At 54.8% G+C, this 20,050-nt stretch overlaps 1 protein-coding gene and 1 long non-coding RNA gene across 2 annotated transcripts; both read right to left on the reverse strand.

Annotated features, from left to right (window-relative positions):
• Positions 1-5,045: 5,045 nt before the first annotated feature.
• Positions 5,046-15,958, reverse strand: LOC122455462. Its single transcript, XR_006273678.1, has 3 exons — positions 15,604-15,958; positions 5,191-5,450; positions 5,046-5,097 (listed from the first exon to the last, which is right to left on the reverse strand). It is a non-coding gene; the product is annotated as an uncharacterized LOC122455462 (long non-coding RNA).
• A 249-nt stretch (positions 15,959-16,207) lies between these two features.
• Positions 16,208-20,018, reverse strand: KLF18 (Kruppel like factor 18). Its single transcript, XM_038413944.2, has 3 exons — positions 19,822-20,018; positions 18,396-19,314; positions 16,208-17,835 (listed from the first exon to the last, which is right to left on the reverse strand). Exons 1-3 carry the CDS (start codon positions 19,912-19,914, stop codon positions 17,660-17,662), a joined length of 1,188 nt encoding a protein of 395 aa, XP_038269872.1. The 5' UTR covers positions 19,915-20,018; the 3' UTR covers positions 16,208-17,659.
• Positions 20,019-20,050: the final 32 nt, after the last annotated feature.

Consider the following 20,050-nt stretch of genomic DNA (forward strand, 5'->3'; position numbering starts at 1 on the left):
GTTAGTCTCTAAGGTGCCACAAGTATTCCTTTTCTTTTTACTCTGAGTATGGTCTTTCAACCAATTTTGCACCCAACTTTATAGTAATTTCATCTAGACCACATTTTTCTAGTTTGCTTATGAGAATGTCATGTGGGACTGTGTTAAAAGCATTGCTGAAATCAAGATAGCTCACAACTACAGCTTCCCCCGTATCCACTAGGTCAGTAACACTGTCAAACAAGGATATTAGGTTGGTTTGGCAGGATTTGTTCTTGACTCATAATAGTCATGCTGGCTATTCCTTATACATCTAGTATCCCTAGGCACTTGCAAATTGTTTCATAATTTCTTTCCAGGTATTGAAGTTTGCCTGACCGGTCTATAATTCCCCAAGTCCTTTTTAAAGATAGGCACAATGTTTGCCCTTCTCCAGTCCTCTGGGATCTCACCTGTCTGCTATGAGTTCTTTCAAAGATAGTTGCTAATGTTCTGAAATTGTTTCAGCTATTTCCTTGCATACCCTGGAATGAATTTCATCAGGCCCTTCCAACTTGAATACAGCTGTTATCTAACTATTCATTAACATGTTCTTTCCCTATTGTGGCTTGCATTCCTTCCCCCTTGATGTTAATATTAATTGTGTTAAAGTACCTGGTCACAATTTACCTTTTTAGTGAAGATTGAAGCAAAATGGGCGTTAAACACCCCAGCCTTCTTGATATCATCCATTGTTAGCTCTCCTTCTCTCCTAAGTAGAAGACCTACACCTTCCTTTGTCTTGGTCTGGCTTCTAATGTATTTATAAATAAGCCTTTTCTTATGGCTTTTTTATGACCCTTGCCAGGGGTAACTCATTTTCGGCCTTAGTCTGGCTGATTTTGTCCCTACATGCTTGTGCTGTTCTTTTGTACTATTCTCTAGCAATTAGTCTATGTTTATACTTTCAGTAGGGTTCCTTTTGATTTTTTTTCAGGTCATTAAAGAGCTCCTAATGGGGCCTTTTACTATTCTTCCTATCTTTCCTTTGCATGGGATAGTTTACTGTTACATCTTTAATATTGTCTCCCTGAGAAACTGCCAGATCTCCTTTATCCCTAAGAATTTCTTCCCATGGGACCTGAGCTACCAATTCGTGGAGTTGGTTAAAAGCTGCTTATTAGACATCAGCTGCCCTACTCTGCAGCTCTCTCTCCTTTCTTTCCTTAGGATCATGAAATGTCTCATGTCATGGTCACTGTCACCCAAATTTCCTTCAAACTTCAGATTCACCACTAATCCCTCCTTGTTGGTCAGAAACAAGTCTAAATTGGCTGCTCCCTGGTTACTTCTTCACCGCCGGAACCCAACCATTCCAACACATTCCAAAAACATACTGACATTCCACGTTTTGCCATTTTGCTTCACCAGCAGATGTCTGGGTAAAGTCCTCCCGTTCCTACCAGAGACTTTCAACTGGTCTGCCTCTCCCATCCTGCTGGATCTCAGAACAAGTGCATACAGTCTCAATGCATAATTCAACACCTCTCCCTGGCATTCCTTAACAAGCTGTACCCCTCCATACCAACATTCCAGTCATGAAGCTGATCCCATGAAATCTCTGTGATGCCAGTTAGGTCATAATTTATATTATGGACTAATTCATCCAGTTCTTCCTGAGTATTCGCCATACTGCTTGTGTTTGTCTGTAGACATCTAAGATGTTAAGCAGATTCTAACAAGTTTCCCGCTTTTTGCTTCTACGACTCTGTTGTAATTTTCCATTTCCCCCTCCCCCAACATTCAGCCCTCTGTTAAGGTCACCTTTTTTTTTTTTTAAATAGACCTACATGTGGGTTTTTGTCATCTGTCCCCTTTGACCCTAGTTTAATTTCCTCCTTTTAGCACATAGTACAGTTGTGGGGTGGATTTTTCCATACTCCTGACCAATATATATGTGCGGGGGAAACTTTGCAGCATAGACCCGACCTTCAGTTGTAAGCTGCTTGGGGCAAGGCTGGTCTTTGTGTTCTGTGTTTGTACAGCCCCTGGCATAATGGGGTCCTGGTCCAACCATCGGGCTCCTAAGCACTGGGGCAATACAGATAACAACAATGATAAATCCAGATAGGCCAATGGTGTCAGTTGCCTGGACCCCGGGCTGCTCCTGACCCCTGTGGCATTTCAGGCTGCAGATTCCCAGCTCTTGCTTTGAAAATGGATGTTTCCATCCAGCCTTTGCCGTTTCAAGGTGGGGGAGGGGAGACTTTCAAAATGTGAAATGAATGTAACTAGCCCAGTGGTGTTTGCCTGAGTCTGCAGCCAGCCTGGGAAAAGATTCTACAGGCTGAACTGCCCTGCTCGTGAGTGGTTTTCCTGGGGTGCCCAATGGTGACATTTCAGCATTAACTGCTTCATTGCTGAGCCTTCAGCAGATGGAAAAGGTGGGGGTTAAGCCCCCAGTGGAAGTGAGGGTGGAATTTAGGAGTTCGTTACTGCAGGAAGGCACAGGAGAAGAAACAGGGAGAGAGGATGGGGAAAGACGAGAAACAAAGGGCCAGGCAGAGGATGCCCCTGAAGTTGAGCAGAGTTGCACTGTCAAGGCCCTGGTACTTCGTGCATCAATAAGGGAGCTGCTCTGCCCTGGAAGCAGACGGGGGCCCCAGGTGTGCACCCCACACTGTATTTAAACCTGCATTCAGGTGAGCTGGCCCCGCCCCTCAGGCCTGCAGTGCTGTGGTTCACACTGCTACTTAGTTCAAGCTGCTTTTCATTCATGGCTTGATTGAATCACTTCAAGCTAAACCGGGCAGGTGCTTTGAAATCCCCATGGCTGCTGGGCTGCCATTGTATGACACCCCTGTGGAATTAACCAGTTTCTGTCCCACTGATTGACTCAGTGCCAGCAGGGGCTGGCTGATTGCTTCACAGCTAGGGCCTGTTTGGGGGACAACCAGGCCTGTGCGGGGTCCTTGCCTGCCCTCTGTTCCACAGGGCACCCAACTGACTCAAGCCATGCAGCTGCCACTGCTTCCTGGGCCTGGCAGGGCCTGGCCTGGCCCTACTCTGCACAAAAGGCCCCTGCAACTCTCAGCCGAGGCGGCAGGTTCTGGAGCAGCTTTGTTTAAATGAGAAGATCGTAGAATCGTAGGCCTGGCAGGGACCTCGAGAGGTCATCTGGTCCAGTCCCCTGCACTCACGGCAGGACTCAGACTCAGGTGTTTGTCTAACCTGGTCTTCAAAACCTTCAGTGATGGAGATTCCACCACCTCCCTCAGTAATTTGTTCCAGTGCTTCACCACCCTGAGTGAAAAGGAGGACTTGTGGCACCTTAGAGACTAACAAATTTATTTGAGCATAAGCTTTCATGAGAGGAAGTTTTTCCTAATGTCCAACCTAAACCTCCCTTGCTGCAATTTAAGCCCATTGCTTCTTGTCCTATCCTCAGGGGTTAAGGAGAACAATTTACTGCCCTCCTCCTTATAACCTTTTATGTACTTGAAAACTGATATCATGTCCCCTCTAAGTCTTCTCTTCTCCAGACTAAACAAACCAATTTTTCAATCTTCCCTCATAGCTCATGTTTTCTAGACTTTTAATCATTTTTGTTGCTCTGGACTCTCTCCAATTTGTCCACATCCTTCCTGAAATGTGGCGCCCAGAACTGGACACAATACTCCAGTTGAGGCCAAATCGGTGCGGAGTGGAGCGGAAGAATTGCGTCTTGTATCTTGCCCTGGGTTGGTGGCTTGAATGCTATCCTCCACGTAAATCATCAATGGTTTAGATAATGGCATGGAGTGTGCCCATAAAGTTTGATACCAAGCTGGGAGCAGTTGTAAGTGCTTTGGTGGATAGGATTATAATTCAAAATGATCTGGACAAACTGGAGAAATGGTCTAAAGTAAAGAGGATGAAATTCAATATGGACAAATGCAAAGTCCTCCACTTAGGAAGGAACAGTTAGTTTCACAAATACAAAATGGAAACTGACTGCCTAGGAAGGAGTACTGTGGAAAGGGATCTAGGGGTCATAGTGGATCACAAGCTAAATATGAGTCAACAGTGTAACACTGTTGCAAAAAAAGCAAACATCATTCTGGGATGTGTTAGCAGGAGTATGTAAGCAAGACACGGGAAGTAACTCTTCCGCACTACTCCGCACTGTTTAGGCCTCAGCTGGAATATTGTGTCCAGTTCTGAGCGCCACATTTCAGGAAGGATGGGGACAAATTGGAGAAAGTCCAGAGAAAAGCAACAAAAATGATTAATTTCAGAGTAGCAGCCTTATTAGTTTGTATTCGCAAAAAGAAAAGGAGTACTTGTGGCACCTTAGCGACTAAAAAATTTATTTGAGCATAAGCTTTCGTAAGCTACAGCTCACTTCATCAGATCTCTGATGAAGTGAGCTGTAGCTCACAAAAGCTTATGCTCAAATAAATTTGTTAGTCTCTAAGGTGCCACAAGTACTCCTTTTCTTTTTAAAAATGATTAAAGGTCTAGAAAACATGAGCTATGAGGGAAGATTGAAACAAGTGAGCTTGTGTAGTCTGGAGAAGAGAAGACAGAGGGAGACATGCTACCAGATGAAGGGGTTTAGGTGCAGCTCCTCAAAGGGAAATCAACTGGAGTTAGGTTTCAGAGTGGTAGTCAGCTAAACCCCTGTGGGGATCTGGGCCTTACTGAACTGAATATCAAAGTGCAAACCTCAGTCAGCACACCAGCCCTTTGAACAGATTTAATAATTTTATTAAGATGATGAAGTAAAAAGAAAACGGTACAGAGTTTAAGCATAGAAGTTTCTGGTTATCAGGGAATACTGTACAGATTATCAAGGGATGCGAAATTCGGTTTAGGAACGAGTGGCATTAGGAATACATAATCTGCAATCTCCCCGATTGGGGGTAAAAGGTTAACGGGTCAATGTACAGACATTGAGATATGGGGGTATGTTGTTCATATAATGGCTATGTTCAGGTGTGGAGTCTAATGAGTGGATACGATGATGAGGATGGATTTACCCTCATTTGGTGGGATTTAATGTTCAGTGAGTTTATGGTTCCAGTTCATATGGTCCAGTGGAAAAAGTCTCTCAGTCCCTTTCCCATAGTTGATGCACAATGTCGTACCGGCTCACACCTCCTGCTCTAATGAATCTGTTAGTCTCTAAGGTGCCACAAGTACTCCTTTTCTTTTTGCGAATACAGACTGACACGGCTGCTACTCTGAAACCTCCTGGTACTGTCGGTGGCCGGTGATGTGTTCAATGTAGATGTCCCTGGACCATGGGATGGTGTCCGAGACCATGAGGCACCACATGAGCCGTGCGTAGCTATTACATTCCAGGTCCCTTACACTGCCCCTAGCTGCCAGGTTTTGTGGTGGCCCCACAAATGTGTATCACAGAAGGTGGAGAGGCATTGTGGACTTGTGGGATAAACACATTAGCTGGAGGTTTCTGCTAAAATAGCAGCAGTGAAACACTTCACAGCCTGTTGAGATAAAGGGGGCAATTAGCACCCCAGGTGTTAGTTCTGGCTCTGTGGACACCACAGCACTGCTTTGTGCTTGGGTCATCTTAGAAGGCAGGTTTTTAAAACAAAAGCCAAGGTTTCCCTGCAGTTTCCCCAGGCCTGGAATTGTGGGCTTCAGGGCACCCTGATACAGACCATGTCTCCAAATACTCAGGTCTCAGAGTAGCAGCCATGTTAGTCTGTATTCGCAAAAAAGAAAAGGAGGACTTGGGGCACCTTAGAGACTAACAAATTTATTTGAGCATAAGCTTTCGTGAGCTACAGCTCACTTCATAGGATGCGTTCGATGGAAAATACTGAATATGCATCCGATGAAGTGAGCTGTAGCTCATGAAAGCTTATGCTCAAATAAATTTGTTAGTCTCTAAGGTGCCACAAGTCCTCCTTTTCTTTTTCCAAATACTCAGGCAAGCTGGGTCATTGTCCAGCCTCAGGTCCCCAGTTCGAACCCCACTGGAGGAGCCCTTATCTGAATTGTTGACACTGATGTGACACTCCTCACTGTGTGGGGGGGGGCTATCTGATCTGGGTGGCCCGGGAGCATAGCAGCCAGGAGACTCAGGCCCACCTCTGCTCTTGAATTTGGGGTCCTTACAGCACTTTTGCTCTGAGTCACCAGGCTGTTACATTTTTTGGTTGCCTAGCAAAAGGGGCGGGTAAAAGGATCTGGGGGACAATGAAGGGTCCTTGTAAATGCTACCCCCCCAAGTGAACTTGACCTAATCCCATTAACCCCATTACCTCCCCCCTCTCTTTCAAGGGGCTTGCAGGGTCTCTTGGGAGGCCAAGTGCATTTTGGGGTGGAGGTGGGGGTCCTGGCATGGTTACCCATGTTGGAAAACACCCACATATGCATGCATGCACACACGTATGTGCATACACCCAGGTACACGTACACACACACACACACACACACTTCAGGTATCGTTCACCTGCCCTGATGGTTGTGGGTCCACTGCAGGAAGTGGCTTTGGTGCTGCCTGTCCAGTGCACCCATACCCTAGGCCATTCCCAGCCTCACCCATGGCACAATCATCTCCCAAGCAGCCCCTCTGCTCACCCATCCCAGCTGTCCTCATGATGATGATGCCCAGGGGGTCCCACCGCTGCCCAGCCCCCTGCAAGGCGAAGGTCCTTGCCACGTGTTTTCCAGCCGCCTATCCTGCCCCACTGCAGCCCTTGTTCTCTGCCATTGCAGTCAGCTAAGCCCATCTCCCATCCGCCCCACGGCATTCCCCACGGGACGCCTGGCCCCCAGGTGTCCAGCCCTGCTCCCCCGCTCCCATTGCTGGGCCAGGCTGTGCGCCATCTCTCCAGCCCAGATGGCACTGTCCAGAACCCACCTGGGCATTCCCCCCTCCCCCAGAATCCGGGGCTGAGTCCTCAGCTGGGGCTCCCCCTTGCCATTGCCACCACAGGTCTGCCCTGGCTGTGCCGGACCTGAAGGGTGAGTCGCAGGGGGAATGGAGATGGGGGCAGAGCCCCAGGGTGACAATCCCTGGACTGCGCAGGCCCCAGCTCTGGGTCGTTCCCTGTGTTCTGACCCTGAACGCCCAGCCCTGGGCTGCACCCCTGAGAGCCAGCACCTCACCCCCTGGGTGCCTGGCCATGTATGTTGCAGGCTGGGTCTGCAACTGGAGCCGTCCCCACCAGGAGGAAGCTGTGATGGGCAGAGATTCCCCCTCCCTCGCTCTGTGGGGCTGGGGTGACTCCGGAGTAGGGCATGTGTGTCTGATCTGGAGCAGTCCACGGCTCAGCCCAGGACAGACCTGCTATGCATGGTCTCTGCAGCCACCTTCTTCCATCCTGGCCCTGCCCCATCACTGCCAGTTCCCCACTGGGAGCTGAGGGCTCCCAGCCCTTGCCAGTCTGGCTCCGGCCCCTCCCCAAGTGGGTGAGACCCTCCCCTCTGAGGATGTGCTCGACACATCAGGTCAGACGCTCTGCTGAAGGGCTCCCGGGGCGAGCAAGCCAACCAGCCTGAGCCACCCTCCCTGGGCACCCTTCCCCCATCACCGCTGCCCCCTCCCCATGCCAGCACTCGACTCTGCTGCAAGGCAGCAAAAGGCATGGCAAGAGCCTGCCTACCTGGGCACCCATTAAGACACTGCTCCCCGGGTGTGTTGGACAAACAGGCACCCAGTGTCCCTGTGGTGGCAACCTCCATTTCACTGCCCCACTGAAAGGGGGCATCGTCCCTGCCGACTGACGGGGGTGAGGGGAAGAACTTGAAGGGAAGGTGAACGCTGGAGGGATCTGTAGGGTCTTTGGGCCATATCTGCGTAAGCCCCCTTCCCCTTCACAGGGGCCAGCCACAGGACTGGACTCCCCAACCTTCCGCACATAGGCAATTCCCTTGGCTGGCAGCAGTACTAGGCAGTTACCCTCTGGGTACCAGCCACTACAGAGGGGTACAGCCCTCTGCAAGGGTGGTGCAGCCTCCCTAGGGATTTTCAGCAAGGCCTCCCCACTGGTGCTGCTGCTGGTTCTGCTGCCCCAGGGGGAGCCCAGGATGGACTGGGCCCTGGCAGCTTCTGGCGTTTTCACCCCGTGACAGTTAGATCAGCAGAGGACTGGGGAGAGGAAGGGGGTTCCCATCAGCTCGGGCTTCTGTTTTCCTGCTAAGCTCTGTTCCTTCTGCAGCTGCACCCTGCCTGTGTACGTTGCCTGCCTCTCCCGTCCTGTCTGACACCTCTCTGGGACAGGGACCGGTTCTGCTAAATTGCACATGCAACGCCCAGCACAAGGGGGCCTGAGCTTTGACTAGGACTCCCGGTGTTGTCAATTCCCCCAATTTTATCACAAGTCTGGAAATAGTTGGTGTTTTTCTGCAAGGCCCAGCTCCTGGAGTCCTGGGATTTTGTGAGAATCTCAAAAAAAACCCAAAAGGGGAGGGGTAAGTTTCTAGCCCTTGTCTCTGCTGAGAAAAGCTGTAAGATGTGACCCCAGTGCAAATTGGGCCTGTCTCGTGGTCTCTGACTGCTTAGGCACTGCTGGGTTCCTGGGCATGGTTGTGAGATGGCCTGTAATTAACACTTGGAGTGGGTGGGGCTGTAGAAGGAGCTCGGCCCTTGGCTGGGAAGCTGGCTCAGTTCTGCAAAATCACCCGGCACGTTTCCCAGCCCACTCACAAGATCGACTTGTCCGTCCTGGTTACCTCCAGGGGTTGGTGCTGCTGACAAACCTAACCATGCTCACCCCCTGGGAAGATAGATGTGGGGGGGACTGTGCACCATTTCCAACGCCCCCTAAGCAGGAAGGTGCTGAGATCCACATCCCCCCACCCTGGGGGACTGTTTCTGGAGTCAACTGCAGTCCGGACTGAAAGGGAATTGCGTCTCTGTCCTAATCTCCAGCCCTCTCGACTGCGTGATGATCCTACAGCAACCAGCTAAGCCTGAAACCACGGCCTTCCCTCCAGCCTGTCACGGGGTTACCTCCTCGGGCCTGCCTGGTGCCCTGCGCTGGCATCTGGCACAGGCAACCCTGCAGCCACACAGACTACTGTGAAACGATTGGTATGTCTGGCCAGGACACTTCCTGCCTTTGAGAGACACTCACGTGGCGCCGAGAGAGAAGGTGCTTCCAGAGGGCTGGCACCACTGTGCGTGGCTAACAGGTGGCTGGCCGGGTATATGAGCGTGCATGCATATATCTCTTCCTGGGTTAGTCCCACAGCCACGTAGGGGGCTGGAAATACCCCAGGAGGGGCAGCGCCTCCTGTGGGTTAGCTCTGCCTGATATGCCAATACCCAGGCCCTAAGAGCTCAGAAGAACAGAACATTTCTGTAGTTCTTTGTTGCCAAGCTCCCAGATTTGCACAGACTTTGCTCGCTGCTGAAATGCAGCCACTTCTGGAGTGGAGCTCAGCAGCTGCTAAACTGCCTGGCAGTGAAGACTCACTCCCTGACTGCCAACAGGAAGTGCAGGGGGAAAAGGGATTATCCATATTACAACCTGGCCAGGTCCCTGCATAGCCTGCTCTCCCCCCACACACCCTACCTCCCCCCCGGCACAGAATCGAATGACCAGGGAATTGGTTTTAGAGCTCCTGCAAAGAAGCATCTCTTTCGTAGTGCCCCCTTTGCACCCCATGCTGCACTGAGGTCAGTACTGACTCTGCAGGGAGAGCATCCCTTACAGAGCCCCTACACAGCTCCCTCACCCCCACACCCCCTAGCACCCTGCTGGGACATTGGATCCAGCATTGACTCAGTGGGGACAGCACCGTGCCCACCCGGCAGCCCTTGGCTTCCCCCAGGGCATCTCCCTATCCCTGTACAAACCAGGCCAGGCCTCCTGTGCTGTGAGATCCAACAGTTATTAGGCCAAGGAGGTGTCACTTCTTTCACCTCCACACACACACACTCTATTCACCGGGCCCTGGGAGAGACAAGTCTCTCCCCCAGGCCCTGGTGTGAGCGCGCACCTGTGGACCTCTGCCTTCCTAGCGGAGGCAGGAGGAGGTTATCTGGGGCCCAGCGACGGACAAACCCTCAGTGTGTGACTAAGATGCGATAGGGCCAGGTGCAAACTCCGATCAGGGAGTGTGAGGCTGAGAGTTATCGCTCCCCTGGTGGACTCAGGTGCCCAAAGCCAAATGTTTCCTAAGGGTGAGGCAGCTCCTGTGTGCGTTATCACGATGTCCCATTCACCGCCGTATCAGGGACACCGGGAAATGGATGGCAAAATGATTGCCAGGAACAGCCCCGCTCTCTGCAGCGCTGCGGAAGACAACTCCCATGGGGCATTCCTCCACAGGATCCCTACCAGGAGCCGGACCCCCCGAGCCTGCGCTCCTGCCTCGTTCCCCACAGCACCCCCTGCTGGGCGAGGCTGGCACTGGGGCAGCTGGGATCTGCCCCCAACGCCAGCCAGCACCCCTGCCCCGGTCTCTACAGCACCCCCTGCTGGGAGAGGCCAGGGCTGGAGTAGCTGGGATCTGTGCCACCAGCCAGTGCTCCTGCCCCGCTCCCCACAGCACTGCCCCCTGCTGGGAGAGGCTGGGACTGGGGCAGCCAGGAGCTCTCCCACTGCCGGGGCTCTCAAGCCCTGTCTTAGAGAGGAGGCGCTTGCCATCGGTCCAGTGGGGCACGGGAAGCACATTGCTCCAGGGAACAATGGAAGGCACTTCACAGCCTGCGTGGAGACCCTATAACAAGTTGGGGAGCCAGGATCCATTTGGGCCTCAGCTCTCAGATTCTTCCCTCAGCCCTTTGGCTGGGGATCTCGCTTTCCAGCTATACCCCAAAGCACCCAGGTCTGGGCCTAGATGAGAGCAGCCTGGGCAGTGGAGCGTCCTGGCGGCTGTTGGAATCAGCTGCAGGGGAGCTCCCATGCCAGGGGGACACGCCAGACAAGAATCCCTGACAGGCGACCTGGGCAGCTCTGCCCTTCAGCCAGCGTCAGGGCTGGCGCTGCCCTTAGCGCATGGCAGGTGCAGTGCAGAGAGGCAAAGGGGCACATGCTTTGTCGGGAGCGATCCGGCCATTGACAGAGCTGCCGCGAGGGGCCCAGGGCACTGGGGCTGGGTTGTGGGGCTGTCCCTTTTGGGCGTTGCTTGGGATCCACTCCAGACTTGCTGCTCCTGATGCCCAGCCCGGCCGGGGGATGGGTGGTGGTTCTCACTGCAGATGCCCACATCAAACCAGCCCCATTGGTGCAAGCCAGCCCCATGTCAGCAGAGAGGCCAAACCTTTTGTGGGCCCTGGCGCTGGATCTCCCCACCCTGGTACCTCCAGAGCCACATGGGGTGCAGGGCCCAGAGCCTGTGGGAGGTGACCCCAGCTCCACGGTCTCTAGGGCTGTGCATCTGGAGCCTTTTCACAGGCCTATGGCCCCCTGGAGCAAAGCGAGAGCTATGGGAGGGGTTTCTAGCCAAGCCTCCTCTGCGGGCTGCGGCTAGTGCGTCACTGCCCTTGGGGCAGTCTCTGGCACTGCCGAGAGGTGGGGGCATCAGTCGGGGAGGAGGAGTCGCTGGGCCGCAGACAGGCCCAGACTCAGCAGGAGCAGTGCTTCCAGGTGACGGCCCTGAGGCTCGCGGGCGCGTGGAGGAGACCAGCCACAAAGGGGCCTGATTTCCCTGCTGAGAGCTCAGCAGCCACGTGTGGCTGGCCCCTATGGACAGCTGCCAACACAAACATACACACACCCTGCTTCCTGCACGCCTGCCCCCCCCCACACCCTGCTTCCTGCACGCCTGCTCACACACCCAGAGCTCCAGCACCGCAGAAGGGCTCCTAGCCCAGCTGACACGGCTGCTGCTCCCCTCTCACCGCCTCTAGGCCACTCTCTGCAGCAGGCTTGTTTTCCTTTGATCAGCCCCAGCTTCACATCAAGTTCCTCGGTGTGGGGGGGTGCAGTTTGCTCTTGTTGCCCATGGGCCCAAATGATGGGCCATCGAATGACTTGAACAAGGGCCTGGGACTCAGGGCTCCTGGCTTCTAGCCCTAGAAGAAACTATGTGACTCTGGGCAAGTCACTATCCCCCATGCCTCAGTTTCTCTGGCTGTAAAATGAGGATTACGACATTTGCCCCGCACAGGGAGGAGTTCTGAGACTGAGGTGTAAGGGGTGAGAGAATTGCCAAAGATGGTTACAGCTCCCCGGACAACTAGCCAGGGGATATGGCAGATTCACCACCCCACAGCCAGACCCGCGCAGCTCAGCCAGTTGGGATGGGGGACTTGCTGGGCTGGATTATGCAGATCAAGCTCCATATTCAGTGTCCCTTCTGGCCTGAGAAGCTCTGAAGTACCTGCCCGGTGGCCTTGCACTCCAGAGCGTGAAGGGAGAAACAGCAGCAGGGCTCCCCTTCACCCAGCTATGTCTGCTCGGGCTGGAGCGGTTCTGCTAATGATGCACAGGACGGATGAAATCCCAGCTGCCCCCCGGTGCCTGGGCAGGCTCTGGGGGGCCTACCCGATGCCCTCCATCAAGCAGAACCGCCCCTGAGACGCCCAAAGTTGCTGAGTAAAAAGGTTTCATTGTCCTGGCAGTCTGGAGGGGCTGCACACAGGCCTGGGTGGAGAGTGTAGCACCTTCCTTTTGTCTTTGTGGAATTTCATTGTGTTGTCTACAGCCCGGTTCAAAATCCCTCTGAACTTTAGCTCCTCCAAAGTGTTAGCAACCCCCCCGAAGCTTCGTGTTCTCTGCAAACTTAATCAGTTCTCTCTATTCCTACATCCAGCTTGTTAACAATTTTCAGAGTAGCAGCCGTGTTAGTCTGTATTTGCAAAAAGAAAAGGAGGACTTGTGGCACCTTAGAGACTAACAAATTTATTAGAGCATAAGCTTTCGTGAGCTACAGCTCACTTCATCGGATGCATTTGGTGGAAAAAACTTGTTAACACTGTTAGACACCGATCCAGAACAGATTCCTGGGAAACCCCGCTGCAGACTTCCCTCCAATACGACATCATCCTGTTAATAGTGACTCTTATTGGGTTAAAAGAAAAGGAGGACTTGTGGCACCTTAGAGACTAACAAATTTATTTGAGCATAAGCTTTCGTGAGCTACAGTGTATTCAGTGAACGCATCTGATGAAGTGAGCTGTAGCTCATGAAAGCTTATGCTCAAATAAATTTGTTAGTCTTAGTGGGTTGTTTCTCTCCGGCCAGCCCCCTAAACCAGACTTTGCTGGGCAGTTCATTAACAGACTGAGGAGTCCAGGGCTGGTGGGGCTGACGCCTGGATTCCCCCCGCCCCAGCTGAGACCCTTGGTCGAAAGAGGCAGGGGCTCTGGGGGGAAGCAAGGTGCGCACAGCCCTCCTCACTCTGCTGGACTGCTGCAGGCATCCCTCAGCCCGTCCCCTCAGCACCAGGTAAGACTCAAATTGGCTCTGGGTGTTGTAGTAGGTTGTCAGCTGAGCCGTTGGCACGAATGGCAGAGCTGGGGGAGTTCTCACGGGGACAGCAGCCTGTTCAGTCCCTGCTGGTGCTCATTGGCAAAGGGGGCAGCCCGTGGGCCGCGTTTTCCACCAAGCTCCTTATTCTGTTTCCTTCTGGGAGGTAACAGGCCAGGTCTGATTCCTTCACAGCCCCTCTGGGCTGAGAGACCTGCTGCAAAATGGGAGCCCGGCGGTGGAAAGACAGACCAGGGACATGCGATTTCTGGGCAGGAGCTGGGCCGGCCCAGCCAGACTGGGACATGGTTTGGGGATTGCACTGTCTGCCTACCCTATCACAGACCCTCAGCCCCCTGCACCCCCCCCCATTCACCCATCTCCTCTCTCACTGTGTCACCCCCAAGATTCCACCATGGGCTTCCCATCTCCTCTGCTCCAGCTGCTGGCTTTAGGGCAACAAACGCTGTATCTAGCCTGGTGCTGACTCAGCCAAAGGGGACGTGCCACAGGAACATATGGGATCCTTCCCCGTCTCCCTGAGACCTGAGTCCCCCTGCAGATCTGGGGGGTGGGGGAAGAGCTTACAAATGTTACCGAAGCAGCTCAGTGAAACTGCAGCTTTGCTGCTTTCTGGGACTGGCTCCTAAGCAGTGGGTTTTATTAGTGAATTACACCTTAACCCTAGTGTTACAGTCTCAGGAGTGCCCCACCTGAGCAGGCACTGTACACGCACCAAGGAAGAGCTGACCATCTGACTAGCCAGAGCAGGGTTATCCAGTGTCTCGCCCCAGGACCTCCTGAGCCTCAGCCACAGACAGTTTCACCTCATAAAGATTTTGACCCGAAACTGCAAAGTCAAATATCCCCGAGAAAGACCCCAAGCTCCAGAAGGAAGCTTCAGCAGCCTCAGCATGTGTGGCATGAGCTTGCCCCCTCACCTGCAGCCCATTCTGGGCTCAAGCCCAGCAGCTGCACGTAGCTACTGGGGGGGCCTTGCTCTGTGGCTAGAGACAGGCTGGCAGGCTCCAGGGTGGTGGGGCTGGCTCCGACCTCCACATCTCCCACTGGCTGCCCCCCTTGGAAGGCTCCTCTCCCAGCTGTTTTGGTGTCATGAATGCCACGGGAACAAACCTGCCAGTGTCTGTGGGCAGCTCACCCTGCAAACGAAGGGCTAAGTGGCAGGCAGGAAAAAGTCTGAGCCTTGCACTGCGCTTCCCTCCCCCGCACTGCCTGGCAGGGCCATGGGATGATGAAAGGGGGCCTGGAACTGGTTTTTCCCTCCCTGCAGGGTTCAGCTCTGAGCTCACCAGGGAAGGTGAGCTGTCACTTTGGCTTGGCAGGTGACTAGGAAGGCTGGGACAGCAAGCACCAGACCCAGCCACTCCAATGTTACAGGAAGGCTGTAGAAACCCAGTTTACACAGCCACCCACAAGCACGCACCCATACCTTTTCCTCTGGAAATAAACCCCAGAGCCAGGGATTACACACACACACACACACCTGGCTTCGCCAGCCTGACTCACCACTTAGTCAAACAGCCCACACCTTCCCTGTAAGTCAGCAGCTTGACATTTCTGAACAAGTCACTGGAGAATTTCACCAGTTCTGGAGGTTTCCCCTGGAGCCCGGCTCCTTGCCAGAGTGGCCAGCAGAGGCGGGGCAGGTGCCCCCCCCCCACCAGAGCCAGGCCCACTAGATCACCCTGGCCCACATTTGGGGTCTCTGCAGCAGGGAACCTGCATCCACTAAGAGAGGGGAAGCTGGGAGCCTCAGGAAGCATATGCCCTGGCTGTCCCTTAGCACAGAAATGCCCCCCCATTTTAGGTGCCCCCTCAGGGCTGTAAGCAGTGAGGCAGAATGGAACCCCAGGGTGTGGGAGGATTCGCAGGCAGGACAAATCCCCAGCCCCCCAAAGCTAAATGAATGTCCTGGAGTCCCCTGTACCTGCCCCTGCTTCCCCCCCCCATCCAGCTATCCTGGCACTGCCATTTCTAGCTGACACCCTGGAACAGTCACTCAGAAGCCTGAGACACTCCCCTCCCCCCCCCCACACTGGGCAGCACAGGGGCAGATCCTTGGTGGGCTAGGAAGGACCCAATGCTCCCAGCCACTAGGCTGACAGTGGGAGATGGGCAGCTCTTTAGGGCACAGCTGGGCCAGCCCTACAGGCTGTGACCAGCTCATCCCCTGTGCTACAGAGCTCAGCCCAGTCGAGTTTCCAGGGGCCGGAACTCACAAAGCAGCCAACCTTGCAGGACTTACCTCTGCAAGGAGCTGGATTTTACCTGTCAGGTCTGTGCAAGCCCCAGTCTTCGGAGCAGTGCATGTATCACAGGAGGGATGGAGACAGACCTGCTAACTGGGCCTGGGACCTGCCAACAAGCCAGTGCTTAGTCACCACCTATTAATTCTTAAGGAAACCTCAACACCTGAGTGGAGTGAAGTTGCCTGGTAGCTTGGCTGGGGTGTTCCATTGAGCCACACACCTGGCATGGACACAGGAGCTCTGGCAGGGGGAAGTGGGTAGAGAAAAGGACAAGCAGTCAAATCTCCTTGGTTCAGTTCCTCTTTGGCACTGACTTGCCATGAACAGGTCACTTCACCTCTGTGCCTTCATTTCCACATTTGTAGAATGGGGAAACCGTGGCACAGGGTGGGGAAATAAATGACTCCTTAATGCTTGTTCCAAGTGCTGGCACTCTTGGAAGATGCTGAGACAAGGCAAAGGCCATTGCCACAGATTCCTTCATGGCTATTTTAAATAGAAATGAACCTCAATGCAGATAGTATTTACAAACAGTAAACCCTGCCATCTGCTTCTCGCTCCTGGGGAGAGTTTCAAAGTAAACTCTGCAGGCTTCTGCTGTTGAGGTGTATTTATTTATTTTTACATCAGATCACAATACCGCAATGGTTTGCATATAAAGAAAAGTAACATTTCAAAGTGGGGGAAGAGCTAGCGTGCCCAAGCAGAGAAATGTTAATTGACAATATACACAGACAGGAACATGCTCTTCTCAGAGCTGGGAGTCTCAGCTGGAAGACAAGTTCTATAAAACCCAGGTAGTCTATATCCCTGCTCTTTTCCAACTCAGTGAACTTTGCAGAAGCTGCATATTGAGACTCCTTGGCCTTCTCTTTTAGAAAGAAGGTTTCAAGTACAGCAGAGACCTGGGAATTCATAGATGGACAAAATTCCTTGTTCTTTTTAAAGAAATAAGAGTTTTAGAAAGCAGCTTGGAAAGGGGGCTGCAGCAGTACCTGGTTTCCTGCTCACCCTTCAGCAGAAGGGGAACAAACAAAAATACACAGTTAAAAATGACAAGACAAATCCAGACCCGACATTGCAAATATGAATGTTTTTGAGAGATGCAGCCGATTTGTACAGGCATGGGAGCAGGCTGCTGACTGTGTCCCCATGGGGCAGGGGTTGTCTTGGGGCTATGGCAATTCCAGTAGGGTTTGGAACGTTCCCTGGACAGGTATAAGGTAGATCCCTGTCCTTGTGCTGCTCAGCAGTATTCAAAATCCTGAAGTCAGGCTCCCAAACAATCACAAGATTGCTTCACATGGCATGAGATTTTATAGCATGGGTCATTCTTTCCACACGCCAGTCACATTTTGGATTAGAAATCCACTTTACAAAAAAAGTGGCAGTGAGCAATCTGGGATTCTAGCCGCTGGGCCTTGAACATGCAGATACGTCACAGAAATGGGCAGCAGAGTTACTGCCAACACACGTTTGGGAAGGGATCCCGCTTCAGGGCATAAACCAGTCCCACTGACTGGGTGGGGAGCAGAGCATGGCAGGACACCAGAGCAGATGGCCCAGGAGTCCGACCTATGCTGGCAATTCCTGTCTTCCTTCGAAGAAGGCTTTAAAAGGTGCTAGAAGTCTACAGAAGCTGGCTTGTTTATTTGAGCTCGATTTTCTTTTTACAAAACGTGTCAGTCCCACTTTAACCCAGATCCATGCCAATGTTGCCCAGTTACTTTACATTACATCATTAAAAAAAATATATCAAACTGGAACAAATGTATAAGCTTAAAAATCTCTTTAAAAAGCCTCAACTCATTCTGTAGAGTATTATACACCCTGGGCTCTACACTTCCGCAGCCAGAATCCTGGGTAGCTATTTCTATCGACATGGCTGTGGAAGATCCAGCTGGTTTTACCTTTAAATACTGAGTGTTTGCTCTTTTCCAGACCTCGCTAGCGACATAAATTAGTGGCATCAATAAGAAAATATTGTGGCTTCATAAATAGAGTTCAGTCTCTCCCCGCCCCGTGGTGGATCCCCAGAGGCGTCTCTGTCCATTACATGTGTCTCTTCATGTGCAGTGCCAGGTGGTCCGACCTGGAGAAGGCCCGCTCGCACAGGTGGCACTGGAAGGGCCGGTGGCCAGTGTGTTTGCGGTAGTGACGGGTCAGCTCATCTGAGCGGGCGAACTTCCAGCCACAGCCATCCCAGTTGCAGTGGTAGGGCTTCTCCCCTGGGCAGAGACCAGAACAGCATTAGCTTGCCAGCCCAGGAGCCTGCTCCCAACCCCCCTGCGCTTTCCAGCAGCCGCTCCATCTCCTTGTCTGCAAACAGGGCCCGGTGCACGCAGCGGGGCGCTTCCAGCTGCAACCGCAGCCAACGAGGCACCGGTTCCCGGGCGTTCCCTCCCCAGTTTAAGGGACACAATTCTGGCACTTTCACCCATCACTATTTCGTCCCCCCTCCCCGCCCCAGGGCCCGCTCCTCCCCTCCCCCCGTACTGCCCGTCCCCCGGGCCCGCTCCTGCAAAATCTCCGCCAGCCGCGCCTCAAGCAATCCAGGGGAGTAACTAGGCTGGGGTGAGGAATCCGACGGCGGGGGTCGGGCCCAGCCCCTCTACTCTACGTTGCCAGCTTCCCGTCCTCTTCCCTCTGTCCCAGGGCTCCTGCCGGGCTTGGGAAGTCCTACAGCCCCCAAAGGAGCGACTTACTCCCGCCCCCGTCCCGCGGTGCGCCCCAGGAGCGCGGTGCGGGGGGGGCAGGAGCCGTGCGCCCCCAGGAGCGCCAGCCTTACCGGTGTGTGTCCGCATATGCGCCTTCAGGTGCGAGCTCTTGGTGTAGGTCTTGCCGCAGCCCGGGAATTCACAGTTGTGGGTGGCCGTGCGCTTCCTGGCCCAGGACCGCCGGCCCCGCTTGGGCTTGCAGTCCTCGGGGGGCGCCCCGGCGGGGAAGTAATCCAGCACGGGCGAGTTGGGGGGCGTCACCAGCATCCCGTGCAGGCCGGGGTGCGCCCTCAGCGGCTCCCGGAACACGCTGAAGTGTCCATGGAACTGGGCCGGCCCGTGGGCGGCGAAGTGGGCCGGGTAGTGCTGCGGGGGCAGCGGGTAGTGCTGGGTGCCCAGGTGCGGGTGCAGGTCGCCCAGCAGAGGGCACTCCCCCGCCGGCCCCATCTCCTCGGGGGGGCCCATCCTAGGTTGGGGGAAGCCCGGGTGTGGGGGGTAGAGCTGCTCGTGCGGGGGCATCAGGAGGGGCTTGTGGTCCATGGCGCCTGGCCCCAGGCACTCGCCCGCCATGCCCAGCATACAGGCCTGCTCCTCCGGCTGCTCCTTCTTGATCCGGGCCGCCAGCTGCGGCGCCCGGTGGTCAGCGGGCAGCGGCCGGACCATGGCCGGGTGGCCCAGCCCGCCCGGGACTCGCAGCTCCGTGTACTCCCGCCGCTGCAGCTCGCAGTGGCCCGGCAGGTCGGCGGTGAGCAGCTCGGCCATGTAGCTGCGGTTGTCGGGGTAGGGGGCCCCGAACTTGTTGCCGGGCGGATAGGAGCAGTCGCCGTCGGTGCAGCAGCTCTCCGGGGTGTCGGGAAGGGGGTAGGCAGGGCCCGCCTGCTGCGGGCTGCTGGTGTGGGCCAGGATGAAATCCAAGTCCACGAACTTGCCCAGGTCGTCCTCCTCCCTCTTGATCCCGGCGGGGCCGCCCTCCATGGCGGCGAAGCGGGGCTGCAGGGCGGGGAGACGGGGAGTCAGGGGCCGGGCGCCCCAGAGCCGGAGGAGACGCTCACCCCCAAACCAGCCGAACGGGTTGCGCTCGCTGGCGAGCAGCCCCCGGAAGGGCAGGGCAGGGCGCGCCTGTGACTCCAGGCTCCCTCGAGCGGGGTCAGCTGGAGCCACCCCCCCGGGGGTCCTGGGCCATCCAGGGTCCCCCCCAGCCGCTGCCTCGTGGGAGCCCAGCTCCCGAGCCCAAATCTGCCCAGCGCCCAAACGAGTGACTGACTCCCATCCCCGGCCGCCCCCCCGCCAGCGCACCTGACAGCCCCCCCACCCCGCAGCGGGCCCCGGGCCCCCAGCCCGGCCGCCCCCCGCGTTCTGCACAGCCCTGGAGTTGCTGGAGACCCTACAAAAACTTCCCTGGCACCGCTCCCAACCCTGCGGGGAGTGGCGGTACCTCGGTCTCTACACCCCCCCCCCCGCCGCGACCCCGCCTGGCAGCGCCCTCCGGGCACCTACGTGGAGCAGCGGTGCCCGCTTCTCCTCCTCGGGCAGCAGGCTGGCGAAGGAGGCGATGGGCGGCAGCGCAGCTTCCCGCACGGCCCCGGCCATAGCGCGCTGGGGAGCGCTGGGCTCCCTCCCGGGCGGCTGGGCGCTCTCCCGGACAGCCCCGGTCTAGCGCCGCCCGGCCCGCTCCCCAGCTGTTAACATCCCCAGCGCGCCCTGATTGGCCCGCCCCTGCTTGGCT

This window comes from Dermochelys coriacea, chromosome 8 (assembly GCF_009764565.3).
Source record: "Dermochelys coriacea isolate rDerCor1 chromosome 8, rDerCor1.pri.v4, whole genome shotgun sequence".
Classification (NCBI taxonomy): domain Eukaryota; kingdom Metazoa; phylum Chordata; order Testudines; family Dermochelyidae; genus Dermochelys; species Dermochelys coriacea.